The 27,866-nt window shown below is 41.4% G+C and overlaps 3 protein-coding genes across 14 annotated transcripts; all 3 read left to right on the top strand.

Moving 5' to 3' along the window:
• The first annotated feature begins 2,299 nt into the window (after positions 1 to 2,299).
• LOC100281400 (uncharacterized) lies at positions 2,300 to 7,662 on the top strand. Its single transcript, NM_001372505.1, has 13 exons — positions 2,300 to 2,866; positions 3,003 to 3,090; positions 4,553 to 4,822; positions 4,925 to 5,033; positions 5,143 to 5,260; positions 5,338 to 5,470; positions 5,701 to 5,888; positions 6,015 to 6,201; positions 6,287 to 6,354; positions 6,535 to 6,628; positions 6,742 to 6,930; positions 7,124 to 7,204; positions 7,411 to 7,662. The coding sequence occupies exons 1-13, from the start codon at positions 2,529 to 2,531 to the stop codon at positions 7,501 to 7,503; spliced, it is 1,956 nt and encodes a 651-aa protein (NP_001359434.1). The 5' UTR covers positions 2,300 to 2,528; the 3' UTR covers positions 7,504 to 7,662.
• Positions 7,663 to 10,644: 2,982 nt separating this feature from the next.
• On the top strand, positions 10,645 to 14,969 carry LOC100191994 (uncharacterized). 3 transcript variants are annotated; one of them, XM_008656044.4, is made up of 13 exons: positions 10,645 to 10,969; positions 11,092 to 11,179; positions 11,779 to 12,048; positions 12,136 to 12,244; positions 12,349 to 12,466; positions 12,663 to 12,795; positions 12,944 to 13,131; positions 13,228 to 13,414; positions 13,501 to 13,568; positions 13,736 to 13,829; positions 13,946 to 14,137; positions 14,338 to 14,418; positions 14,594 to 14,969. In XM_008656044.4, exons 1-13 carry the CDS (start codon positions 10,662 to 10,664, stop codon positions 14,681 to 14,683), a joined length of 1,926 nt encoding a protein of 641 aa, XP_008654266.1. In that variant the 5' UTR covers positions 10,645 to 10,661; the 3' UTR covers positions 14,684 to 14,969. The 3 variants fall into 3 exon arrangements, with proteins under 3 accessions (XP_008654266.1, XP_035817160.1, NP_001130890.2); XM_035961267.1 differs by lacking the exons at positions 10,645 to 10,969; positions 11,092 to 11,179 and having other exon boundaries at positions 11,786 to 12,048; positions 14,498 to 14,969; NM_001137418.2 differs by lacking the exons at positions 10,645 to 10,969; positions 11,092 to 11,179 and having other exon boundaries at positions 11,831 to 12,048; positions 14,338 to 14,768.
• Positions 14,970 to 20,648: 5,679 nt separating this feature from the next.
• On the top strand, positions 20,649 to 27,830 carry LOC100280514 (uncharacterized). Of its 10 annotated transcripts, none has more exons than XM_035961432.1 (13): positions 20,649 to 21,022; positions 21,142 to 21,721; positions 22,226 to 22,382; positions 22,522 to 22,622; positions 22,707 to 22,786; positions 23,139 to 23,375; positions 23,477 to 23,727; positions 23,873 to 23,983; positions 24,943 to 25,080; positions 25,170 to 25,217; positions 26,321 to 26,401; positions 26,834 to 26,993; positions 27,291 to 27,830. In XM_035961432.1, exons 2-13 carry the CDS (start codon positions 21,678 to 21,680, stop codon positions 27,410 to 27,412), a joined length of 1,530 nt encoding a protein of 509 aa, XP_035817325.1. In that variant the 5' UTR covers positions 20,649 to 21,022; positions 21,142 to 21,677; the 3' UTR covers positions 27,413 to 27,830. The 10 variants fall into 10 exon arrangements, with proteins under 10 accessions (XP_035817325.1, XP_008654880.1, XP_035817324.1 ...); XM_008656658.4 differs by having other exon boundaries at positions 23,453 to 23,727; XM_035961431.1 differs by having other exon boundaries at positions 22,226 to 22,445.
• Positions 27,831 to 27,866: the final 36 nt, after the last annotated feature.

Here is a 27,866-nt window from a genome sequence, read left to right as displayed (position 1 = left end):
TTTAGCCCATTGAAATTGGATATTTTGTTGTTGTCTAGAACACAACCGACCAAAATTACCTCATTTCTGTTGGCTAGGAGGAGCTAGCAAAAGTTAGTAATTTATGTCGATCCGATGAAAATTACTAACTTTTGTGGGCTTCTCCGACCCGGTCGATAGAACTTAAGCAATTTAGGCCATCTTGTAAGCATAAAGAATCTCAGTTGTTTTGATGATTAATGACGATATAAGATTATTGCGACTAACATACACTTTCAGAAGCAAAAATAAAGTTAGATCACAATTATGAAGATTGGTTTGGGTAGTCTATGATTTTCTTGACCCTAATTATTGATTTTGTTTTGGCTTAAAAAGCCGAAAGCCAAAATTAAGGATGAACTAGTTCTAAGTATCATTTGAAGTTGACAAACACTTAGAGTAGTTTAGGACGTTGTTTTCCAATTAATTGCAATATAAACAAGGTATGAACCAGTATTTTAATCTAGATAGTTTAATAAGTTTAGTGTGGTGCAGACAAGTTGTCTCTAGTTCTAGATGACTTAGGAGATACCTAATAGAATAGGCCAGAACTCATTTTCGAAGTTTTCAATCAGGACAAGTTTGAAGCGTTTCTGAGGCGTTGTACCCTAAGTTTTAAGGTCATAAGACCATAGTTGATTGGTCTAACGTCTCCACGTATGTATATCTAGAGCATGACCTTCAGACCCTATGAACAGTAGGGCGTCACACCAATAAGTTTAGTCCAATGACATAGGGAAACAGACCAGATAAAACTCGTAGACACAACTAGACGTGTCAGACTAGTCTAACAGCATGCGTCGAACCATACGATAAAACCATTTGAGTTTCGGTTGCTTTCCCGTTCTATAGTGTCAGACCAATGAGTGTGGGTCCAACAACATTTGTTAAGTGATCAGATATGTTTTTACATTGGATTCGTCTGATAGTGGGTGCCAAATCTCATGCTCACGACAACAATTCGAACGTCTAGTTCTGATACAATAGGAAAAAAAATTCCCATCATGTCTCATTGAACCGTGAGGTATGATCTAACGAGTGAGCATCTAGTAGACTGATAGTCATGAATTTTGCCTAGAGCTATTGTAGCGACTACTTGGTCGATTGGAGATTATAAATACCTTTTGCCCATTTTAATAACTGAAGTAACACATAAAGAGTAAAAAAAAAAATACTTGATTAGCAGCATCATTAGCTCATAAGATAGTGATTAGTGTGCATCCATGCATATCATTAAACCTGGTATCCGCACAGCTTCAGAAGTCTAACCTGTACTACGAGTTTATTTGGGCACATGATTATTGGTGTTATTAGCACATAAGAGTTTGGATAAATGTGTTAACTGCCACTTTACTTTGATGGAAACTTGATTCGACCAGAACAGGAACTGAAAATTCGCGACAACGAACCTGAAGCTTGGGCAGGCTCGTTCGACTGTCTGAACTGCCCCATAAAGGGTTGTTTGGTTGCATTCGGATTGGAAGGTAGTGAGGAAGATTGAATCTCTTTTCTATCTAATTTTAACTAGCAATAATGGATTTAATCTGTTTGAATCCTCTTTATTTAACTCGTTCTAATATGGCTATCTGGCTTCCTAGCCCAAGCTAGAGAATGCCGTGCAGTAGCAGCTCTCTAATAATGAATAATGCGATCACGGCCGGCCAGTTTCCCCTCCGATCTCTATGTTCATACTTCATACCGATACCAAAAAACAAAACCTATCTATCAGTAATCAGTCACCGCCTCCGTTTGGATGATTACACGATGGCGTTGACGCTAAGTCATGGTTTTTAATTTGGATCCAATAACGGTAGGTTGTTTTCAGCATCACCGTGGCTCAAATATTAATCCGAGAGATGAAACCTGGTGGGCTTTAATAATTGAAGCATATTCTGCCGGATCGGCCAAACCGGTGTACCCCGCCTCGTCCCTCGATCCGCCTTCAATCGTTCACAACTGAAAACTACCGCCGGTCGCGACGACAAGTTTAATGCGTCCTCTCCGGGTCGTTTCGCCTGGGGTTGGCGCGCACCGCCCCGTGCACGTGTCCGTCCTATCGACGACCCGCCTCCGCCTGCGCGTTCGGTTGAGACGTTGTGGCGCGTCCTAAAGCGATACACACACAGATGGTGGTCCCCCATATATGCACACGGCTCACCGTGTACTAAAAAAACCACACAACTAGCGCTGCCTGTGCACCACATCAAACCCATCTCCTTCCTTGTGTCGTATAAAAAGCCCGGGCTCTCTGGTGATCGATCGATTGATCGCGACGCACGGACAAGGAGAGGGATCGCCAGCTCCGCCCGTTTCCGTGGACGCAGCAAGGAAGCGCGGATGGACGGATCGGTCTCAGTACCTCCGCTCCCGCTGCGCGATGCGTCCGTCGCCTAATTGCCGTCCACAGCAAACGGAGGAGACGTGCCGGTGCCGCCGCCGCGCCGGTGCGGCCCGCCCGGCATATAACAACCACCTGCTTCTCAGCAGCCGCTAGCTCCAGCCTACTCACCATGATGGCTTTCTTCGTCGTCCAGCGAGGCTCCAGCCAACTCACGCCGCTCCTCGCGCTCGCGCTCCTCGGCCTGCTGCGCTGCGCCGCCGTCTCGTGCTCGGCGGCGGCGGCGGCGACGACGCTGCTGCACCGCGAGAGCTACGCGGGCAAGTCGGAGTTCAGGACGGTGAACCGCAAGCCGCTGGGCTCCTGCGTCGACCCGAGCCCCTACCTGGCCATCGATGTCGGCGCCGCAGGCCCGATCCCCGACGAGGCGTTCCTCCAGGTCACCGTCTCCGGCGTGCAAAGGCCCGACCCCTCCGACTGGGTCGCCATGATCACGCCTTCCAACTCCAGGTACGTACGAACTCAGTTTGATGATCGATCGTTGCATTTTTTTTTTCTCCCGTCGTGCGGTGCGCGCGTCGTCGTTCTCTTCTCTCCCGGCCCGTGCGTCGACTTGCATTGCTGATGCGTGCATGCACGCGCGCAGCGTTGCTGGGTGTCCTCTGAGTGAAGTGAACTACGTGGAGACCGGCGACCTGGCGAATCTCCCGCTCCTCTGCCACTATCCTGTCAAGGTGAGAGTTTTTGCCTGCTCCTTAGCTACTCCATAACAATTATTAAGCTACTAATAATAACAGCCAGCGCTAGCGGTTGAGGATTGCTTCACATACGAACCTCTTCGCACTGTCAGTTCGAGGACAAATATTTGGCCTTTTAAGTGGTTGCTGAGCTTACGAGAAGTTAAGGCGGTGACAACGACGTACGTCAGTCATCAAAGATGTACTAACGTGGAGATAATTGGATTTTTGGCACTCACAATGTTGTCTTCTTGTTATAATTACCATTGTATGCGTGCATGCTTCAGTTCAATTCAAACACGGGCAGACTCCAAAAATACCTCGCACGTCATATTTTGGGCCGTTCCCATCTGTTGGGCTCGTGTACATACATCGGCCTCCTAAGCCCAATTCTGATCCCGGAATAATACTCGAATCTCCTCCGATTTTTGCCCAACGGCCGTTTATTTTATCCCATCCAACGACTTTTCGGACGTTCAAATTTGCTCCACGAGCTAGGTTGTTGGTAGTCCAGAGACGTTAATTAGCTAGACCAGAAAAATAAACTTTATAGATACATGCAGTTTAGACCAGATAAAAAACTTTATAAATACATGTAGTTCATCCCGTCCGGACTCCGGTTGATAGTTGTTTTTTACACAAGTCAAGAGTAAGACTTTATAACCATCGATCAATAATTTAGCCAATAGTTTTAGCTTTTGCAATATATATTTGATATTATTTTATATTTATGTTCGATATAAGAAATTATATTACAATCGGATGGACATAAGAAATTATATTACAATCGGATGGACATAAGAAATTATATCATAGTCAAATGATTTCAAACTAATGTAGACCATGATTTCAAAGGAAAAATCTAAAACATGTTTGATATTTTTTTCCCAGAACTAAACCTTTTATATGTTTTATGATTAATTTAGTTTCAGTATTTTTAATTGTACACCTTTGATAAAAAAAATATCTGGATAATATTTTTGCAAAAATATGTCTGTAATTGTCTTGATAAAGATTGTTTCTATATATATATTATTAATTAATAACATGGATGACATGGTTATTCGACAAAATAGTTTCAAAATTTTATAAAAAAAAATATAAAACATAATTAGACATTTAACATTATGATGTTGCTTTCTATGGTTATTTGATTTCTTTTCTTTTCTACAGTTGCAACGCGCAAGTATATTTATTAGTAATCTATAAACTATCAACACAATCTTAATTTATGTCACTCCCCCATCTGATGTAGCACCACGTAGAACGATAGATCTAAACTGCTGTTAAAACCGTTTAGAAAGCACGTTGCATAGTTTCAGAAATCGGAGAAGACAAAAAAAACTTTTCTTTCAATTAAAGGATTCAAATCGAACTTAGGCAACAAAATTTTTTTGGAGAGAACAAATGTATTATTTCATGATACCCAGCTTCGAATCTTCCTGACGCGAAAGTGCAGGCCCAATACCTGACAAGCGACCCCGGATACCTGGGCTGCAAGAACGCCGGGTGCGGGAAGCGCGACGCGTCCGGCGCATGCACGGCCCGGACCTGCGCCGCCACGCTCACCTTCCACGTCGTCAACTTCCGCACCGATGTCGAGTTCGTGCTCTTCTCCGGCGGCTTCAAGGCGCCGTGCCTCCTCAAGCGGTCCGGCGCGCGCCGGTTCGCCAACCCCGCCAGCCCGCTCTACGGCCACCTCTCCAGCACCGACTCCAAGGCCACCTCGGTGAGCAGAGCCATTCTAGGAACCCCGCCCTTCGATTCCACTGTTGCTCTCTACAACAGCTGAACAACACCCTTACCTTAACTGGGCGTTTTATCGTCGCAGATGAGGCTCACCTGGGTGAGTGGAGACGGGAATCCTCAGCGCGTGCAGTATGGAGACGGAAAGTCATCTACTTCTGAAGTCGCAACGTTCACGCAGGATGACATGTGCAGTGAGTAATCCATATGTTATACTACCTTATTATCCTCGGAGAATGGAACTGTAAGATAAAATGCCATGTCGCTGTGTCTAATCCCGCGTTTCCTCACACATAATTGCAGGTATATCCGTGCTGCCGAGCCCTGCCAAGGATTTTGGCTGGCATGACCCCGGCTATATCCACTCGGCCGTCATGACTGGGCTTCAGCCATCTCAGTCCTACACTTACCGCTACGGAAGGTAGAGCTTGAATTCTCGTAACATGACTAAGATCCTTGAAAAATGATCTGCAATCAGTGGCTTCCTTATTTGTGCAGTGATTCTGTGGGCTGGAGTGACACAGTTAAATTTAGAACTGCACCAGCCGCTGGTTCAGATGAGCTATCCTTTGTGATCTATGGTGATATGGGGAAGGCTCCACTGGACCCGTCTGTGGAACACTACATTCAGGTATATGGAAATATTTTTGACAGTAAAATGGTAGGAGCTGTCCGTTTATTGTAATCAATAAAGGGGATAAGGTAGGCCAAAATACAGTGTCGATGCAAAAATGCTCTAAGACTGGACTTCTTCTGCGAAGACTGTACACTCTCGTATGTCATACTATGTTTGTATCAAGTTTGGAAAAATATGAACTCGGTCTAGTTCTAAATTCTAATGGTCATGATACGTCTTTGCAGCCTGGATCGGTTTCTGTGGCCAAGGCAGTGGCTAAAGAGATCCAAACAGGAAACGTGGACTCCATTTTCCATATAGGAGACATCAGCTATGCCACAGGATTCCTGGTCGAGTGGGACTTCTTCCTTCACCTCATCACGCCACTGGCCTCTCAAGTTCCCTACATGACAGCTATTGGTAATCACGAAAGGTGAATTTCTTTATTCAAAAGAATCTTTCACTTCCAGTGCAATTTTCAGTAATAGTGAATTTACAGGGTGATATAAATAAATATACAATGCACAATTGCTATCATGAACTGATGATGGTTCCCCAGGGATTACGCGAGCTCTGCATCTGTGTATGTGACTCCTGATTCAGGGGGTGAATGTGGGGTTGCCTACGAATCATACTTCCCCATGCCTGCTGTTAGTAAGGATAAGCCATGGTATTCTATTGAGCAAGGGACCGTTCACTTCATTGTGATGTCCACTGAGCATGAGTGGTCGGAGAAGTCAGAGCAGGTATGATGTTGCCTATAAATTTTTACTTCTGATTGAAATCTTAGAAACACAAAAAACTTGTCTGAAAACTTTGTTGTTTGAATAGTACAATTGGATGGACGAAGATTTGTCATCGGTTGATAGATCAAGAACACCGTGGGTGATCTTCATTGGGTGAGTGAATTAGTCATTTCTCTCTAACAATAGCCTGGCTAAAGACTGGTCAGGTGGGGAAAGAAAGGCTGCAGCATTAGACCAGACCTTTTTTTGTATTGTTTATGTTGAACTCTGGATTCGGTAATCGGTTCCAAGTGATGCAAGAAATAACAATTGGCATTTCACTGGCCATTGCAGACATAGACCCATGTATTCCTCCCATGGTGGTATACTGCCCAACGTGGATTCCAACTTTGTTGCCTCTGTTGAGCCACTCCTGCTCAACTACCAGGTAAGAAACCACACTAATAAAAGTTCAAAAATTTAGAATAAACCGTGCCACATTATTCCTGAGAAAAATAACAAAATGTCTATAGTGACATGTTCGGGTTATGCTGTGAGTAGGTGGATCTGGTTTTCTTCGGCCATGTACACAACTACGAGAGGACTTGTGCGGTATACCAAGGCAATTGCAAAGGCATGCCAACGACGGACAAAAGTGGAATTGACGTTTATGACAACAGCAACTACACCGCACCTGTTCATGTCATTGTTGGAGCAGGAGGGTTCAGCTTGGACAGCTTCCCTAACAAAGTAAGTCATGGTAACAGTTAACAAGGTTTGTATTGTACTATGTTCAACGTAGGCACTGCATAATCTTAAAGTTGTAGGGTGTTAACAATGATTCAGTTAATGTTAGGAATCGAGGGATAATTAGGAATCGATTATCTTGACTAATGTTGATATATGCTTGTTAATATTCTTTTCCCAATATCCAAATATTTAGGGGGAGGCCTGGAGCTTATCAAGGGTTTCGGAGTTTGGCTATGGCAAGGTGCATGCTACAAGAACCGATATGCTGGTTCAGGTGAGTTCCCCATGTGTTGTGTTCCGGCCCCTCTATTTTAGCATGTTTATAAGTACTCCAAATATTGAAGTGGTTGAATAAATAAAATTCCACAGGTTAACACGCCTAATTCTCAGCAAATGTTGAAAAAGAAACACCACTTTAGTTTTTAAAATGGTTCTGCATTTGCATTGAAGTCTGAATAATTGTTAACCTCTTTCATTCAGTTTGTAAACTCAAGTTCGATGGAGGTACGAGACCAATTTAGGATTGTGAAGGGAGCTCCGGCAAACAAGTCACTGAGCCTGATAATTCAATAATAGCTGTCGCTCACAACAGAAAGAAGATTAACTGGACCTACTTCTCACCTTTTTTTGAAGAATACTATTTATTTTTGTACTGTAAATACCATATTATTGTATAGTATAGATGTTGTGTATCTACAACATTTACATTAATAAACGACCCTTGTTAAAATACTTTCTTACTAGTTCATCAGCTCATGCGGAAGGAGACATAAGCATTATTTAATGTTTAATTCCATCTACTAAAGATATGTTTATATTAAGTTCCTATATTTTTTTCTCTTTGTTCAGTTTCTAACACAATAGTCAACACTTTGGAGTCTCCATCCAAGTTTTATCTTTAATCTTATTAAATAGTACTTTTGTAGATTTTTTAAGTTACATATTTTTATCCTTAAGTAAGTTAAAACTCGTGCGTTTGTTATATGTTTTCTGATTACGTATCTCATAATTATTACATAAAAAATGCTTATGACCAAATGCGTACTTTTTTATAGTTATCAATTATCCTCAATTAATTTAAACCTCTTGTGCTTAATATATGTTTTATTAACACTTACTTCATCTTAAAATATAGTTTTTTCTGTTTCTATTTTTTCGTCCACATTCGAATGAATGATAACGAATATAAATACATATACAAAGTACATTTAGGGGTTGATTAATGAATGCATGTTTAATCTAAAATGAATTATATTTTGGGACGCTCGGAGTATTTTGTACTTTTAAAATAAGAAGTTTCAGCCATAGACCATAGTCATAAGTACTATGATATCATAAACAGTCATTTAACCTACACAATGTATCCATGTGGCTTGAAGTTGGTAGTAGAGCTTGAGGTGCGATCTAGAATGGAGGTTGCGACGCTAATCTCGTGATGATAATAATATTTAATATTTATAATGGTTGTTTACTCCGAAGGAATCTCAAATGTCAGTAAGATATGGACGACAAATTCAGTTGTAAAATACCAATTACTATTTCAAAGTAATTCAATATTTCTTTGTTTGGTTTGAAACTTCTTTCTGTGAACCATATGGTTGAACAATATAGTCCAATAACTCTATATACCCAAGTGCATAATAAAATCACTAGTAGAGTGTTTAGTTTAAGAAATAAGCTAGTCCATCATCTTCTCACTTTTTTTGTTTGGTTTGTGGAATAGAATAAGTTGATCAATCACCACTTAATTCTCATAGTTAGTACTAATACGAGGAATGAAGTCATCCACCAAATTTTAGGAATAGACTCATGATGTATCAACTTATGTTGGATGGATTGATTTCTCAAAACAAACACCCCTAAGTGATCAATATAGGTGTTTTATGAGGTGCTTAGGTTAATTAAATTGTTGATTATAACACTCTCCACATTACCTACTATTCGAAGTGAGGTTAGGCACCCTTAAACCCAACTCTTGGTCATTGCATTCCTTGACGCTTGCACAAGTCATTGTAGGTTGTACCAGAGGGGCTATAATTTTATGAGATCACATTGATTGTGCTTGTGGTGTGGTTAACACCATGTATCGGAGAGAATGAGGTCTATGGTATTTTATCTGGAAACTTGATTATGGAGACGACGAGGAGAATTTTAAAGATGCCACAACTAGAGCACCACTTACGGGGAGAAGGTCCAAGGCTAACCACAACACCTCGATAAAATACTGGTGCGTCAACGGGAGTTTATATCGCGTTTAAGTTTCTGCATTTACATGCTTTATCTTTCTAGCTTAGTTAGGGAATGTACAACGCTGAGACCATAGTTCCATTTTCCAATTACAAAAGGCAACTAGGAGACTTCATAATATAATCATAAGCCCATGGATCATAAATGCAGTTAGAATACAATATGTATGGAGAATCTCCGTGAAAAGTCTGTATCTTGTATTTTTTTTCAATCAACACCCTAGAGATCCCTATATTAAGTGGGAAAATTGTTCGTGGCCTTATAGACTAGTGGGTAGGTGTGAAATATATGTTGGATAACATCTATGTGATAATGATAGCAACACTTAGGTAAAACCTTGTATGCATATAAAAACTTAATTTTATTGCATATGTTTTGGCTAGGGAAAATAAATGGCATAATTTAGAAAAAGATAGTTTGTCTAATTTACCTTGTGTTAGTTGTTAACATTCCTAACATCACAGGATATGTTGCCGATACACATGTATCTATGAAGTGTAAGACTAGCTTCAGCAACTTACCCAATCACATCCCTATATTCAAATTACACTTTGTAAAGAGTGCAGTCCATATTGCAAAACAATATTTTTGGTGACCATATGAGCAAACTGCTGGACGTGATCTAAGTTGTCCACGCGGATGAGGAAGACATCCTTTTTAGGCTATCTCCAGCAGCCTTTTCTATCGCATATCCTATTTCAATTTCACTCAACAAACAATGCAGTCTACAGCGCAAAAAAGTGTTATGCACAGTCATATGGCTGTTCTGCTATAAACATTAACAACCTTAATGTTGGTGCGTGACCTAATAGTCTCCTAAACACCGAGTAGAGATGGTAATAATAAGTACCCAAAACTCGTATACCCGACGGGTTTACTCGACATAAGAGCGAGGATGGGATAAATTCTTTATCTGTAGACTGTAGGTATGTTTATGAGCACAATATTGTACCCATCGAGTAGACGGGTGCGAGTATGTGTATATACTAACTATATCCATGTACCATGGATAATCAATCTACTGGGTAAAGATATATATAAATAATCTACTCAATTAAGAATATATTATATGAGATCAACATGCATGTTTCTACATTATTTATTATTTCTTCTTCTTTTATTTACTCACATTTGATAATTTATAGTTTTAAATACGCCATATATTTATAAGATTTATGCTATTTAATATGTGTTTAGTGGGCATATCTAATCAAGTGTGGGTTACTCGATGGTATTTTTATCCATGCGGTATGTGTATAATTTCATAGCCACGAGTGCATGGGTATAATAAGTTTTTTGATGAGTATAATTTTATTTTGCCGGTACGAATATGGATAAGAACGGGTCCGTTACTATCCCTCGCCAAGACGTCTCGCACATCTTGGATCAGACAGCTCCGGCAGGTGGTGCTTATATATAATCTTAGCTTGAGGCACATTTGTGCGCCGCCGTAACCACACGCGCTCGTAGCCTCGTACGTTGCGATGGGTCTCTCTGGCTCCGGTGCCGTCGCGTCGATTGTGTTCCTCGGCCTCTGCGCCACCGTGTCGTGCTGGCCTGCACCGCCGCCACCGGAGATGCTGCACGAGAGCTTCGCAGGGAAGTCGGAGTTCAGGACGGTGAACCGGAGGAGGCTGTCCTCGTGCTCCAACCCGAGCCCGTACCTGTCGATCAACGTGAGCAGCGGCGGGGCGCCGCTCCCCGACGAGGCGTTCCTCACGGTCACCGTGGCCGGCGTCCTCAGACCCGACGCCGACGACTGGGTCGCGATGATCACGCCATGCAGCTCCAGGTAATTTTAACATTAATAATTTTATTTTGACTGACTGCTGCTAGCTGTTACGATCGTTTGTTTTTGTTGACGGACGGATGGATCGTCGTCGCCTCTCGATCCGTGAACTGGTGCATGCGCAGTGTCTCCGGGTGCCCTTTGAGTGGTGTTAACTACGTCCAGACCGGCGATCTAGCGCATCTCCCGCTTCTGTGCCACTACCCCGTCAAGGCAAGTTTCGGACTGCATCACCTCTCTGTTTTCGCTGGCTCATGATCCTTGCCTACGTACTAGTTACCACGGATTGGTATATAAAAAAGTTGTTTCTTTCTGCCATGTTCAAGTCGTTCTCTTCATTAAGAGGTTGCTGAGTTTACGAAAAGGAAGCTCTAGATGGTTAAGTACTTGATCAACAGTGACATTTTTCGGTACCCCATGCAACATGTCTCACAAGAATGGGCATCCATGATGAATGCAGCAAGCCAAGCCTAATAAGTTAGCGTGCAAACATTGGTCATCCGTTTGGGTACTACAACGTCATCGCATGAATGACGTGCGTTGCATGGTTCAGATGGGCAAGCTGTGTAGTTGGACCTTAGAAAGTACTCTAGTTTAGAGCAGTAGAGTCATCGTTGCCGTGTCGGCAGTCGGCAGTCGGCAGTCGGCACCGTGTGAAGTCATGCTCTCGCACACCCATGATCTTCGAGGCCGTCCCAAATAATGGGCCAAATTATATACAGGCCGCCAGCGACGCCAAGTTTTTCGGGCCGAACTGAACTTGAGCTATTTGACGCGGTCCTCCGCCTTGGGGCTATCATCTATGCATGCAGGCACAGTACATGAAGCGCGACCCTGGCTACCTGGGCTGCAAGACCGCGGCATGCCAGAAGCGCGACGCGTCGGGCGCCTGCAGTGTCCGCACCTGCGCCGCCACCGTCACCTTCCACGTCATCAACTTCCGCACCGATGTCGAGTTCGTGCTCTTCTCCGGCGGCTTCCGGACGCCGTGCGTCCTCAAGCGGTCCGGCGCGCTCCGGTTCGCCAACCCCGCCAGCCCGCTCTACGGCCACCTCTCCAGCACCGACTCCACGGCCACATCGGTGAGCAGGCCCACCGTTTCTTCGTCCATTCTACGGTGATTTTCTGCCAAACTGTATCTGAGCGCTGGAAGCAATGGTTGTCGCCAGATGAGGCTTACCTGGGTGAGCGGCGACGGGAGGCCGCAGCAGGTTCAGTACGGAGGAGGCAAGTCCGCTACTTCTCAAGTGGCAACGTTCACGCGGAATGATATGTGCAGTAAGTTGTGGTCTCGTCCATTTATCACAGAGAGCAGACGTTACTAAGGGAAACGTGACTGTGTTTGATTCTGGAATTGCTTCGACGAACTTATCTCGATGCAGGTAGCCCCTTGTTACCAAGCCCTGCCAAGGATTTCGGGTGGCATGACCCTGGCTACATCCACACGGCCGTCATGACCGGGCTCCAGCCTTCTCAATCCTACACCTACCGTTACGGAAGGTAAAGTCCTTTTGTGACTAAGATCCTCACAAACTAAACAACTGATCAGCAATGCTTCAGAATTAGAAAATGCCATGGATGTTCGGAAAGTTTCTAACTTTAAAATGTCAGCCAGTTCTGTAGTAACATTCTGGCAACCAAAGGAGAGATGGATGTTTCATCTGTTCACGCAGTTTTTGGGTTTGTGCTTGTGCAGTGATTCCGTGGGTTGGAGTGACACAAACACATTCAGAATGCCACCAGCTGCAGGCTCCGACGAGACATCATTTGTGATCTACGGTGATATGGGGAAGGCTCCGCTGGACCCATCAGTGGAACACTACATTCAGGTAGACCAAAATGTTGCCTCGAGCAACAGAATCGCTTAACTCTGGGTTTTTATTCAGATTGTAACTTTCCTTCTGAGGTGCTCTGATTGTATTAATTCCAAAATTGTGAATTTATTTAAGTAGTAACTCTCACGGAATGCATCTGCAGCCTGGATCGATTTCTGTGGTCAAGGCAGTGGCTAAAGAAATCCAAACAGGAAAGGTCAATTCAGTCTTCCACATAGGAGACATAAGCTATGCCACAGGCTTTCTGGTTGAATGGGATTTCTTCCTAAACCTCATAGCACCACTCGCTTCTCGAGTTCCCTACATGACCGCTATTGGTAACCATGAAAGGTAACTGATACTTTTAAAATCTTATGTTTGCAGTTTAATATGAACAGTTGAATTGCATCGTGAAATGCACCATCATTAACGATGTTCTTGGCTCAGGGATTATGCAGAGTCTGGTTCTGTATATGTGACCCCAGATTCAGGTGGCGAATGTGGAGTTGCATATGAGTCATATTTCCGCATGCCAGCTGTTAGTAAGGATAAGCCATGGTATTCAATTGAGCAAGGGAGCGTTCACTTTGTCGTGATGTCAACTGAGCATAAGTGGTCAGAGATGTCGGAGCAGGTATACAATCAATTGGAACTTTTCATGTATTGTTCAGACTTCGAAATATATGTATTGTTTCTCTGAAAAGTTTATTGTTTGAATAGTACAAATGGATGAATCAAGATTTGTCATCAGTCAATAGATCGAGGACACCATGGGTAATTTTCATTGGGTGAGTTTTCTTACGTAAGTATGTTTGTTTTGAAGTAGCTTGGCTATGGACAGATCATGCAGACCCAACAAGAGTCCTTACATTTTGTACTTTGTTTCTCTTAAACCTGTAATATGTGCTATTCAGATACAAGAAACATAATCACCATACTTCAATGAAAATTGCAGGCATAGACCGATGTACTCATCCCATGTCGGAATACCAGTTAATGTAGATCTAGCATTTGTAGCCTCCGTTGAGCCACTCTTGCTCAAGCACCAGGTAAGAAATCACGCTTGGAACTGAAACTTAACTACCTCAGGCTGGTATGAAAAGAAATGACCAGCTGACCACAATACACTAACCATAGTAGCATGTTTTGGTTTTTGGTTGAGTAGGTGGATTTGGTTTTCTTTGGCCATGTACACAACTATGAGAGGACTTGTGCAATATACAAGAATATATGCAAAGGCAAGCCAAAGAAGGATGAAAGTGGAATTGATACTTATGACAACAGCAAATATACTGCACCCGTTCATGCCACTGTTGGAGCTGGAGGATTTAGCTTGGACAAGTTCCCTAGGATTGTGGTAAGAACTATAGTAACAAGTCTTTTGTAGTCCAAAGCAAGTAGTGCTTGATCTTTAAGATGATATACATGAGATTTCTTGTAATAATTATTCAATGAACATTCAGATTTGAGATATACTTTTAATTCATAACCTTAAATTTATATCCAATACTGTACATGCTCGTTAACAAAATCTTGCCTTGATTTTCAAATAATCAGTTGAACAAGTGGAGCTTATCAAGAGTTTCAGAATTCGGGTATGCCAGGGTGCATGCCACAAGAGGTGATATGCTGGTTCAGGTCAGTTTTTGTATTTCCTTTTCCTTTCCTTCTTTCAATATTCTCTCCCTTTTCACATGTTTGAAATAGTACTTTACAGATTGATGTGGCATTGGATAACGAAAATTCCAGAAAATTCAGAAAGAACGCCATTTGGGCATCTCCCTCTGAACAATTGTTACTCTATTTTCTTCAGTTTGTAAGCTCAAGTACGATGGAGGTTTTGGACCAATTTAGATTTGTGAAGCCAGATCCGGCAAGGAGGCTAAGGAACAAGCCAGTTTAACCGTAGCTGCAATGCATGCAAAAGATGGAGCTGGAGCTACTTCCTTATATTATTGTTATGCTATATATAAAAGATGGCGTTGAATTACACATCAGCGTGTTTCAGCGTGTTGTCTAGGTTCTATACTTATATGTGTAGTGTATGGTTCTTTATGACATTTCCACATGATAGTTCTTTCTCCCTCTGAAGTATATTGATCCACAAGTGTCATTTTGTAGTTGTAGCTAACAGCCTAACAACGGCTCCTGAACTTAAGTTATAATTTACAGTTTTGTCAGTTCTGAAACTACAGGAATTAAAACCAGCGTTCCAAACAGGGTTCCTGGACTTAAGATCTAGAAGAATATGTTTCCAAGTGTAGTATTTAACATTCATCATATCGATGAACATACTCAATAATGTTATGATCAACATTCAATATTCAACAACTCAATAATTATTTAGTGATTTATTACATCCTTTATTAGGCAAAGAACCTAGCTAGAGGATGAATATATACCTTAATATGGATTAGGTGTTAAAAATATATCGCGTCTAAACTAAATAATGGTGTTTAGTAGAGATGAAATATCATTAGTGATAATAGTGGAACAATTAGTAATAGTGTAGCACTAAACCATATAAAAAGCCATAACAAAACTATAGCGGGCTATTTAAAACCATTAATCAGCGTGATGTTTGGTGGCACTTGTTAACACGCGCATACAGTATGGGAAACAACTAATGAATTGCTCGTCATTATGCTACAGTTACAAGACACTTGAAAAAAATCGCCATAGTTACAATATATTCAAACATTTTCTTTTCAGAAATCATGGGACAGACGCAAACGCTGAGCAGGAGAAGCTTACATATACGCAAGCACATTTATCACAGACATCGCTCCATCGACGGGCACAAGAAAAAAAATACGACCACCGAGTCAATGACTTGAACCGGTTAAGATTGTTCCAACGTATACTTAATAAGCAGCTGAGCTACACTCAGGACCCGTTTGCATTCCATTCAAATAATTATAATTTAGACACGTATCAATTAAGCTAATATGATTTTACACGTAGTACATTTATATACTATTGTTAAAGATATTTGTATGTTACATTTTTACTATAAAAAAGCGAGCCGGACATCGTGTTATAAGATGTAAAGTAGAAACATAGACTAGTACCGATACATAAAATTAATTTTCACATCTTATCCTATAAATTTGGAATAATAAACTTAAATCTAAACTTTGTAAAATGTTGCTTTGGAAAGTGTTGGAACGTTAAATTCCAAACCAAATAACCTAGTCTATTAAGTAAATTCTAATTCCTATTCAGTTCAGTTCACAAATATACTCAATTATTAATCATCGAAAGTAGGGCACTAAATTTTGTTCCGACGTCAAGTTTGCTAAACCACTACGGCAACATCTAAGCTCTGCATAACATACACCAACGCGGTTCGCTTGTCCAGCTGATAAACAAATAAAACGAAAGCTACGTTATGTCTCGTGGAGTGAACTGAATCCAGTAAAAGAATCGACACACGCCTTGTAAATGTAGCAGATCATCTCGCATCATCGTCTGGACGCCAGATCGACAGTTTTTCTTTCTTGTGTTCGGACTTCTTTCGGAGTTGCAACGACAAGTTAGTATAATAAATTTCTGGAATATTTATAATATTTGGACAGCTGGTGACGTATTAATTAGTTTTGTGTGAATGGTGGAAAACTCAATACTCTTCATCTTTCTGAGATAGTAAAACGAAAGCTACGTTTCGGGGTATTAATTACATAGCTGCTGGAGCCATGGAATTAATCGTCATATGCATCAATGGCACTTCCACCACACTAGCATAGCATGCATATGCTGGGGATACACCAAGGCAGTATAGCGTCCAGACTCTCCAGACACCAGTCAAGCGTGATCATCGGCTAGCTCTCCGACGAATTTTCTTATACCTCCGGCCGACGCCGACCTGTGCTTTGCCGTGGCAGGACAGGGCGGCTGTATGCGACGTAAAACCCCACGCTGCTTTTGTCTTGTTAGGCATATGGAAGATTGAAAAAAATAAGAGAAGTTTGACTTGTTTAAGATTTAAACTCATCTAATCTCATTTAATTTATATGGATTGAGAGTTAACCGAACAATCCCTTACAGACCATGGCGCCTACATAAGCCGACTTGATCATCCATCACACCACCAAGCTCGATCAGGCAGGCCACAGTATAACTGACACTAGCGGTAGCAGCAGCGCTGCCAGCGCCCGTCGTAGCAAAACCAGCAGAACCATGGCGAGGCTGTTCCTCGCGTGCATGCTGGTCCTGCTGCTCGGCATTGCAACGGCGGCGAGAACGACGGCCGACGACCCGCCGGCGGGCGACTGCGACCAGGACCTGCAGGACCTGATGTCCAGCTGCCAGCAGTACGTGCACTTCCCGGCCGACCCCAAGATCCCGCCGTCGCCGGCCTGCTGCAGCGTGGTCCAGCGGGTGAACATCCCGTGCCTCTGCTCCAAGGTCACCCCGACGGTGGAGGCGCTCATCTGCATGGACAAGGTCGTCTACGTCGCTAGCTACTGCAAGAGGCCCCTCCAGCCTGGCTCCACGTGCGGAAGTAAGTAGCTGTAGCTTACTGTGAAAAAGCTAGATATATGTAATAATATATACCGCATCTGACTTAACTTGACATTACTGTGCTTGTCATTTTTTTTGAAGGCTATCACGTTCCTGGTGCGCTTGCTTAATGCTCTTCGTGTGTTGATCCATTGTTCTGACGAACACTGGGATGTTCTGTTCCTACTTGAACAAGTGTTGTGTGTACATCTTCATGGGTCCTCGATCGGCACTGTCTCTAGCTAGAATAAATCTGTGAACTTTGTATGCGTTGCATTTGCTTGTAGTGTGATATATATGAGTTATCCTGTCACTCTATTTCTTTGCTCTCCCTATCTTCTCTAATCTAATTATAATATTAAACAGAGTGGGACCGTGGGAGGTTTATGGATCCATCATTGTTAGAACTACCCGATGAGGAGGGTCCAATACTCTCTCTCTCTTAAGGCCACGTTCGTTTGTTCCAACTTGAAGACAGGTATATTTTTTTAATCTAAGCCAAATAGAGTGGATCTGGATGGTTCACTAAAACCTATAAAGGCTGATTCTAATCTAAGTCTCTGAGTGGGTAAAAAGGTCTGGTTTCATTTTGGAATGGTTTGGTTTCATTACAGAATAGGTCTATCCGAACAATCATTTTAGGTTGGTTCTGATTTAAATCCAGATCAAATAATTTCGGGTGGAATTGGTTGTGATCTATGTCGTTGCGGCAAAACTGAATGAGGCCTCACGTATCCAAAAACGATGTGACGTTTAATTCTAAAATGAATTAGAACGTGAGGAGTTTCTAGTTCCGGAACTCTTTCCCGTACCCAATGAGTCAGAGTAGGATGTACAACCATATGTTAGATGTTACACGGTTCGAACGAATTCAAATACATGCATGGCGTCATCATGGATAAATCTCTAAGCCTTCTATAATTATATGAGTTAGAGCAACACATATCTAACTAGGTACAGAACATGCATGGTCAATTTTGACACAAATTGAAACACGTGATGTGATCATTGAATAAGGGGGTGTTTGGTTAGAGGGACTAAAGATTAGTCTCTAGTTTTTAGTCCCATTTAGTCCCTTTTTTGCCAAACACTAGGACTAAAAAATGGACTAAAATAATTTAGTCTTTAGTCCTTCACATAGGTGCTAAAAGAGACTAAAAGCTCATAATTATCATGTTGCCCTTACCTTTTTGTATGGATAACTAATTATGAGTATATTCTAAGGGCATTTGAGTCTTTGGACAATGTATTTAATGACTTTAGAATATGTTTAGTCCCTAGAACCAAACATGTAGGGACTAAAGTTTAGTCCTAGGACTAAAGTTTAGTCCTAGGACTAATTGAAACCAAACATGGCCTAAACCTCGAAGCTAGCCACATGTTCCACAAGTGATCAGGCAACAAGTTGTGTCCCATTGCAACGCATGAGAAAGTTTGTGAGCTGTTGCGTATATGTGCAGTGCTTGGGTAGAACTCTCATAGTAGAGTTAGAGGCCTGTTTGGTAGAGCTCAATTATGTGATCCTCTAGTGAAGTAATTTTAGTGTAGAAGCGGAGCTGAGAGAAGGTTTGAATTGGTCTAATGTTGTTCCGGTGAGGTTTAGCTCATTTGGTAGAGCTCTGCTCCATGATTCTCTAGCTCCGAGAGCGCTGATTCTCTAATAGAGTGATTCTGAGTGATTCTCTACTGGAAGTGAATCTATTTTGACTAAAATTGTTTGTCAAATAGGTTGTGAAGTGATTCCTGAGGGTTAAAGAATAGGGAGCAGGTTGGGAGTGACGGAAAGCAGGTTATTTTGGTTCCCACTTTCTAGTACAAAGTAAAGACTAGATTCACTCCACTCCCAACATAAAACAGTTTAGATTTTTATCGTTTGGCTCGCCAAGAGTGATTCTCGCTGGGAGCGCACGAAGCTATGGGAGCTCTGCCAAATACCCCAAATTAAATGAAGAAGTGAACGAAGAAGTGATTCTTGTCCATACCTACTAGAATTTGTATGAGCAGAGCTAGAGTAATTATTTACTAAAAAATCTGCTCCATATAGAGCGCTACCAAATGAAGAGCCGAATAAATTTGTACAAATTCTCTCGTTAAACCAGAGAGAAAATGTTATATATGGTGACTCAAAAGTTTGCCACGTTATTTTAGATTAACCTAAGTTGTTAGATATGTATGTCTGTCCATTCGATTAGGGGTGCTAAAAATATTATCAAAACTAATTAACTAAAAAAATTTCATTTAAAAAGTAATTGAACCCAAAATATCATGGTATGTTTGGTGAAGACAGTGATCAGTGATTTTTTTATATCTATATATATATCAAAGATACTTGATTTTCTAGAAGGTTCTTTTTGTTGTTTTCCCTTATGTTTTTACGCATGATGCAATTCTTTTTGAGAGGTTTCCGATGCATTGATGTTATTGTATTATCTCCTATATATAGGTCGACGTACATTATGTATTGCAATAACCAGTTAACTGGATCCAGCTTCGCTTAGTTTTTAGTTTTTGGCAGAAAAAATGATCAATGTTTCACAAACCAAATATTTTTATAACTTTTGATGAAAGAAGATCACCACGGTCATATCTAGGGGTGGTAACAAATTGCGATCTAAATGTTTCTTCATAAAAAATAAGGCTTCTTAATAAATTTTAGTTCAAAATAAATACGAATAAAGTCTGATTCTAATCTGATTCGATCCTTAAATTTTATAATGCAAAATTTAGAGCTCATTACCACCTCTAGTCATATGTCTAGTCTGAGGTATATCCAAAAAGCCCTTTCTCTAAATTCCACACCCAACTCAGATGTTTGCAAATAAATACTCCGACTCCAAAATGTAGGTGAAGTGCAACTTTCTCCATTTTATATCAACATTTGTTATTTTTTGTTTAACATTTCACACTCAAAACTAATTAATAAAATACGTGGTTGTTGAACGTGCGCACATGTCTCCCTTACATTATGTTTTTTTATTTATGTATTATTGTTGTTTTCCTCCGAACAACTTGTCAACATATCATCATTGGTCTTTAATATTTATGAATATGGAAGCCTAGTTATTTACACTTGGCTACACACTAGTTGTAGTTTTGCCACTTGTCTAACATGCAACTCTAGTAGTTTTGCCACTTGCCTGGCATGCAACTCTAGTATTGACACTTGTATAGCATATAATGCCAATACGACACCTGCCTTACATGAAACATTATTTTTGACACTTGTATACCATGCAACATTACCATTGACATTTGTCCATACACATTATATCAAATATATTGAGCGCATGTCACAAACTCGATACAAAGCTGGATGACCCTCCCTCACCACATCTATAAAAACCCGAGCGCTACTCTAAATCACTCACAACACAACACATATCTTTTAGTAACCTTTCAATAGGCGTCCCCCAAGAACTAGTAAACATGGCAAAACTGTTGAGCCTGTTCTTAGCCCTCTCCTTTGTAGCAGCTATGTTTGCCATAGGCTCTCATGCTGATGGAGACTGTGAGAATGACCTCCAAAGCCTGATAAGTGACTGCAAGACATACGTGATGTTCCCAGCTAATCCAAAGGTCCCTCCTTCGGATGCTTGCTGTGGTGTCATCAAGAAGGCAAACGTTTCTTGCTTGTGCTCCAAGGTCACCAAAGAAACTGAGAAGGTTGTGTGCATGGAGAAGGTTGTGTATGTTGCTGAGCAGTGTAAGAGGCCATTTGAGCATGGCTTCCAGTGCGGAAGTGAGTGTTTTCTGTGTCCATTTACATAAGTCCAGTGTAGATTACTATGACCTTTTTTTATCCGCTGTTTTGTTGCGTGTCAATGGAATTTATTTTAATTGGAATAAATTGTTTTGCAGGCTACAAGGTTCCAGCAAACTGATGATATCGCAAGAGGGAAGCGCTTGACGTAGTCTTTAGATTTCAATTGTTGCAGCCGATCAACCTTCTTAGGGTTGTATAATATGAAGTCAATGTTGAGACTAATGTGAGGTGGGAGAGGCCTATTGATGCATCAAAAGTATTATGAGCTAATAATAAAGCCTTCTCCACAGATTTTATGATTGCTCAAGAACTGTGAGGTGCTAATGTGCTATGCGACAATGTTTTTTTTCCTGCCTAGGAGCTTCTCATACAAAGAGGCCCACAGTCTTCTCATACAAAGCGGCCCACAGTGTTCGGCTTGCCAGGCCAGCCTGGATAGGAGTCCAGCCCATGATAGCGGGCCTACCACACCAAAACGCGCCGCATATTAAGTTGCCCTCGCTGGCACCGTGGCACGGCCACTCAGGTACCGGCAGGCCATTGGCCACAGCCCGCTTTACTCACGACGCGACGAACCGCGCACTCCTTTTAAAGCTCCACGTTGCGGTGTCCTCACGGGTCACGGCGACCGATGCCGCTGCTGCTGCGCGGCGCCTCCCTCCTCCGCCTCTGCCAGTACGGTGCCTATCTCCCCCCAAACCCTCCCTTGCTCTCTCATCTCATATGGTGCATTTTTTTAACCTTCGACTCGGTTCAGCCCATCTCGTCTGCGTCGACTCGATTCTTCGCCATTCAACGGGCACCCTCAATAGGGGGACGAGTCCATCGATTGTTTGGCGGCGAGTTAAAATATCCGCTTCTTTTATTGTGCGCTTTCAACTGTCAACGGAGTCGTCGATGTGGATTATCTAATTTAGTAAAAATAATATGCTAGGGAGCATAATGTCACAAACGCGGGTGCACTTGAGGCTTTTTCTTTGAGGAATCTTGTTACTTCAGCTCAAACTCATTTGCACATAATGTGAAACCTAAATCCTATGTCAACCTAGAAAAAAAATCCATCAGTGCAAGAGGATGTTTGTCCACAGTTATCTCATACCTGGATTCGTTGTCACAAGAATTGTCTAGCTTGGAATTTACCATCAGTAGGTGTTAAACATTGTTTTTCTTCTCTAATAGGTGTACCAGTGGGCTCTCAAGTGTGAAATTTAGTTCAAGAGTAACGGTACTAGTGAATCTCAACGCCATGAGGGACGGAATGCGGGCCACATATTCACGTAGAGCTGCCTCTAAGAACAGTGAGGTCAAGAAAGATGAGCAGCCAGTCACAGAGAAGGTTAGTAGAGCTGCCTCTAAGAACAGTGAGGTCAAGAAAGATGAGCAGCCACTCACAGAGAAGGTTAGTATGTTTCCCCTTGTGCTTATACTCTCGGACTGTTGTAGTTTTGTTTCATACCATTCTGTTTGTATCCTAGGAAGATGCTGCTGAAACTGATTTGGAGGTGGAGCGAGGGAGGAGCAGCAGCCCTAGCCAGCTCCAATCAATGACTGTCAAGGAGCTCAGGGAGCTCACGAGGTTTAAACTTTGTCACTCTTACGGTCTTGTCTATTGGCAATAATTAATCTGTTCCTTAACTCTTTGTGCACTAAAATCTTGAAGGAGGAGGGGTATTTCTGTGAAAGGTACCAAGAAAGATTTAGTATCAGCACTGATGAATTCTATGGCCGTGGAAGCAAATGGTATGGGTTTGTTCAGATCTGTTGTCGTAGCTTTGAACTAAATCCTTGTTTTTTGTGGGTTAGAACTCTTTAGTTTGAGTTATTATGCCCTTTGCAGCAGTAACTAAGATAAGACATCGGTCAGATTTGCCCCAAACTTACAACGTAGTTAGCTAGTGATGTTGGTTCTCTGAAAATGTTGCTTGCATGAGTTCTTTTCAAGCTCTTATGGCTTCTCTATCAACATAGCAAGGTTTTATGATGCAGAAAACACAGGGGCATGGACATCATTTATAGACTCACACATATATGTCCTTGTTTAAATAGTGTTGGAGTGAAGCTTATTAGCCACAAGCTTATTCTCTTTCTGCAGGTGAAGGGGGAAAGTCATCCGTTGAGCTGGTTAGCCCCTTGGAAGTACCTTTGAAAAGAAAAGGTGGTGCTTCTGTTGTGGTTGAACAAAAACTAGAAAGTTCTGAGATCATTTCTGAAACACCTAACAAGAAAAGTAGAACAAAACAAAAATCAAGCAAGAACACCACTCGTGAGGAAATTTCGGTGACTAATGTCAAGCTAAGTAAGACTGTTGTCCAGAAGGAAACAGTTGCCGGTATGCACATTTGTTGACTTATCTTTACTCCTGTTGTAAGATTACTTCCCCCTTGCCTAACTGTTTGTTACTCACAGTCCAAGGTCCTGTTCCTAATGCAGGATTAAGTCCTGATGATGATTCAGAGCCTTGGACTATACTCGTGCATAAGAAACCACAAGCCAGCTGGATTCCATACAACCCTAGGACTATGAGGCCTCCACCTCTAAGCAAGGATACACGGGCTCTGAAGATTATGTCATGGAATGTCAATGGATTGAAAGCATTGCTCAAATCAAGAGGCTTCTCTGTGCAGCAGTTAGCACAGAGGGAGGACTTTGATGTGCTTTGCCTCCAAGAAACAAAAATGCAGGCAAGATCTTAGTTATTTTTTCTATGTTCATTTGGTGTTATGCTACAAAACTGTTAATGCCAGGATAATTTTGCTAATATGGCACCTATCCTCTCTGAATTATTTGCTGATAGTAAATTCACTATATTTGCTTTATTCTGGGCAGGAGAAGGATATTGAAGTTATTAAGGACACTTTGCTTGATGGCTACACAAATAGTTTCTGGACTTGCAGTGTGTCAAAGCTTGGCTATTCTGGCACTGCAATAATTTCAAGAGTACGCATCACCTACCCAACGCCTCGTATATATAAAAAAAGGCAGACGTGTTTGGGATTGCTCCACGTTCCAGCTCCAACGTGGAGCTGTAGTTTACAATATAAATTTAAATAGTTTAAAAATAGTTAAAATCTAAATAATAAACAAAATGACTTATCTAAATGTCTTCTAAAGGTTCACAACTCTAACTTCACGATTTTATGGAGCACCTAATGATATGCTCCATCAACTTCAAATTTTCTAGAGTTGGAGCAGTCTTAAACAGGGCCCTAGTACCGGAGGCTCCCACATGAGTAGAGTCTGGGGAAAGGATAAACTGAGCCAAGCTTTCCCTTTCAAATATAGAGAGGCCGCTTCAAACCCGGGACCTGGTGACTCAGCGAGGCAGCTCTCACCACTGCACCAGGCCTGCCATTCCCAATGTCTCGTAATATAACTAGTAAAAACCGAACACCTATGAAGACCTATTGGTTTCTTCTGTTTTATTTCTTTAGAAGTGACTGCACAGAAACCTGAAACAAATGGAAAGGAGGAGCAAAGTGCCATGCTCTCTTACCTATGAACAATCACACCTGTCTCTTCACTTTTGAGATTTCAGTGTTTTCCATTTCTGAAATCTAAAGCAAGCTTCACTGTGAGATCTACTTTAATGAAAAAGTAAAGAAACATTTAAAATATCTGATTAATCGCTGTTAGTTTCCTCTTCCCTTGGGTTATATTGGAACCTGATTAATTGACTGTCCATTTCTTCTGATATTTAGTCCAATACTACACAAATATATTCATTGTTTTTGTGATCCTGTGTCCTGGGCTTGTGGCCTGATCATTGTTAACCTTTCTTCTCCAATTTATTACATGATAGCCTTTGGCATAACTTCTTCATCAATGATATATGCTAGCATCCTGCAAGGTTTCTGTGTTTTATATTTTTCTTTTTATTCATCATGTGTTGCATGTAGGTCAAACCACTGTCGATCAAGTATGGGCTTGGTATATCAGACCATGATACTGAAGGGAGGGTTGTGACTGTAGAGTTTGATGACTTCTACCTGTTAACTGCTTATGTACCAAACTCTGGTGATGGTCTAAAAAGATTGGTAAATAATCAGTATTTTTCTTACTAGTATGATTGTATGAACCATCTGAGGTTAAAGTCTGAAGTCCATGAACATGTATTTCTCTGCAGACTTACAGGGTCACAGAGTGGGATCCATCCCTTGGTAACTACATGAAAGTATGTCTTTTATTCTGCTACTTCTATTTTTCTTCTATCAAAGTGTAAAGCATATTTTTACTGAAACAGAAGTACCGAACTAATTTAATGTGCATTTTGTTTATGTTATTCTGTGCTGCATTTATTCTTCTTTTTTCTAGGCTATTTTGATGTGTGTGTGTGTGTGTGTGGGGGGGGGGGGGGTGGACTTTCATTTCAAACACATAGGATTTAGCACAGATTGGACTACCTAAAAATTTCTAGTGCAATACCTCTTTTGAATGATGAGACTCCCTTATATAAATCTGCACATATCAAAACCTTAGTAAGAATTAATATTGGTAGGAAGGTTCTAATTAGAGGCAGGCCCATCAAATATGCATAAATATGTCCAAATTTAGTTTAGAGTAGCAGTTTAAAATTTAAATATTTTAATAAGGGAAACAAGGCCTAAAAACCTTACAAACACACCGATTAATACATAGAAAACCTACAAGACCATAACACAATAGCCTTAACGACTAACCCACGACAACCTACTTACACATAGACGTAACACACAAACCAACGGCGCCTGCTGCATGTCCTCACCAATCTCTTTTTTCTTCGCCCTTTACCAATCAAGCTAGCATATTGAAAGACCCCTTTCAATCAAAGGGTTTTTTTCAAAAAAAAAACATGTATACTTTTTCATTGTAATGGCCATCTAAATTCTTGTGTTTTATGAAAGAGTCTCTAGTTGAGTTGGTTAGATGGCTTGAGTAGCACTTCTTCTGAGTTCGACTCCCCATGGGAGCAAATTTTCAAGTTAGACCTGTGTGAGCTGTTCTTAATGCAATGTTCGGGGGCTGTCTTCCCCGTGCAGGTTGAGTTTTTTTAAAAAGAAATCTTGTGTTTTCCTGGCTATGACAGTAATGACCATATAAAGTTCTAAACCTGGCTTTTGCATTCTTTGCGGTTGTTGTACTGTGCAAATAAAGTACCATGCTGCTGAAATATGCATGATTTATTCAAATACAATTTCACCTCCATTTACGGACTTCAGTAGTGATCAAAGCACGACACATTGTATCTCATGCTGCTAAGTTCTGAGATGACCATACACGTCTCTTATGATTGTGCAGGAATTAGAGAAATCGAAGCCTGTCATACTAACTGGTGATCTTAATTGTGCGCATCAGGAGATTGATATACATGACCCTGCTGTGAGTAACCATCTGTTTGAATTTTTTATGCTGTATCGTAAATTTTTAGTCTCTCACTTAATTGTATCCTTATTTGGCTGTTTGTTTTATGCTACAAACACCTTGATCCCAGTAATAGAGTAGAATGACAGAAGTTTAGCCGTGGTTTTGGACCCATGTTAGATCTGAGATTTCTGATCCAGTTTTATTAGAAAGCTTGAAGAGTGGAGAAAATTGTTGCCCAAAGTTGCGAGAAACCGATAAACCTTACATTGCATTGTCATGGTGCTGTTCTTTTAGCAACCTGTACTCCTTGTTGCTCATATCTATATGTATATGCTCGGTGCCCTCCATCAGATTGGAATATGTGATAAACATTACCAGTTTTGCTTTAGCTGCTTCACCTATCTTTTCTACATGGTCTTTAACCCATTTTTAATACCTGTTTTCCAGGGAAATCGTAGAAGTGCAGGCTTCACAAACGAGGAAAGAGAATCATTTGGGACCAATTTTTTGTCCAAAGGGTTTGTTGATACGTTTCGGAAACAGCATCCTAATGTTGTTGCCTATAGTTACTGGGGGTACAGGCATAATGCCCGGAAGACAAACAAAGGTATGTACTGGATGATATATTGATATGGGCTTTGCCACCTGGTATTGTGCGTTTATGACCTTATGTGCTGTTTCAAACACATCCTTGAGATTATGTGCCCCTTACAAACATACCTACGATTTTAACAATTTGTGCCACAATACATGGAAACTTCTGTAATTTAGCATGGTTTCTGAGCAATCTTACATCAATCATGCACAAGCACTGATCAAAATTGGTATACTCATTTGTTATTTCAGCATAAGTCAAGATCACTCTCACCATTTCACTTGTTTTGATTTATTCGTTGGATTGAAGGTTGGCGCCTGGATTACTTTCTTGTGTCCGAATCAATCACAGAAAAAGTGCATGATTCATATATTCTTCCGGACATCTCTGCCAGTGATCACAGTCCCCTTGGTCTCGTGCTGAAGCTGTAGGCTGTATCACACAGGCTATGCCAAACATTCAGTCTGAAGCCTGTGCCATATTTCTCAGACAGCGATGTTTATTCCTGATGGTTTCTGGTTCGTGCAGATCCCTGGCAGGAACAACGACTTTTGTCAGACTATTAGTGAAACAAGGCTTTGTAACGCACTGAGCAGATTTGACTATTAGTGGACAACTTACTGTTAGCAAAGCTGCACCTTTGTAGTGTAAATATGCGGCCATATCTTGTGCTGCACTTGTGCAGCTCAATATGAGCAGCGGGGGAAGCTCATTACCTGGTTATGGAATTATGATACTGACCTTAACCTATTGAGGTCTTTAAACTATCTGATCATGTGCTGTGCCGCTGATGGCGTCAGAAAATAACTGTGCCATGCAATTTCACGCATAGCCGAAACTGTTCTTGGACGTTACTGTGTGCTTGGTAAACTATTTCAGCGTAAC

Source organism: Zea mays, chromosome 8, assembly GCF_902167145.1.
Source record: "Zea mays cultivar B73 chromosome 8, Zm-B73-REFERENCE-NAM-5.0, whole genome shotgun sequence".
Lineage (NCBI taxonomy): Eukaryota > Viridiplantae > Streptophyta > Magnoliopsida > Poales > Poaceae > Zea > Zea mays.
The sequence above is the reverse complement of the archived record's forward strand: the minus strand, read 5'-3'. Positions and strand labels throughout refer to the sequence as shown.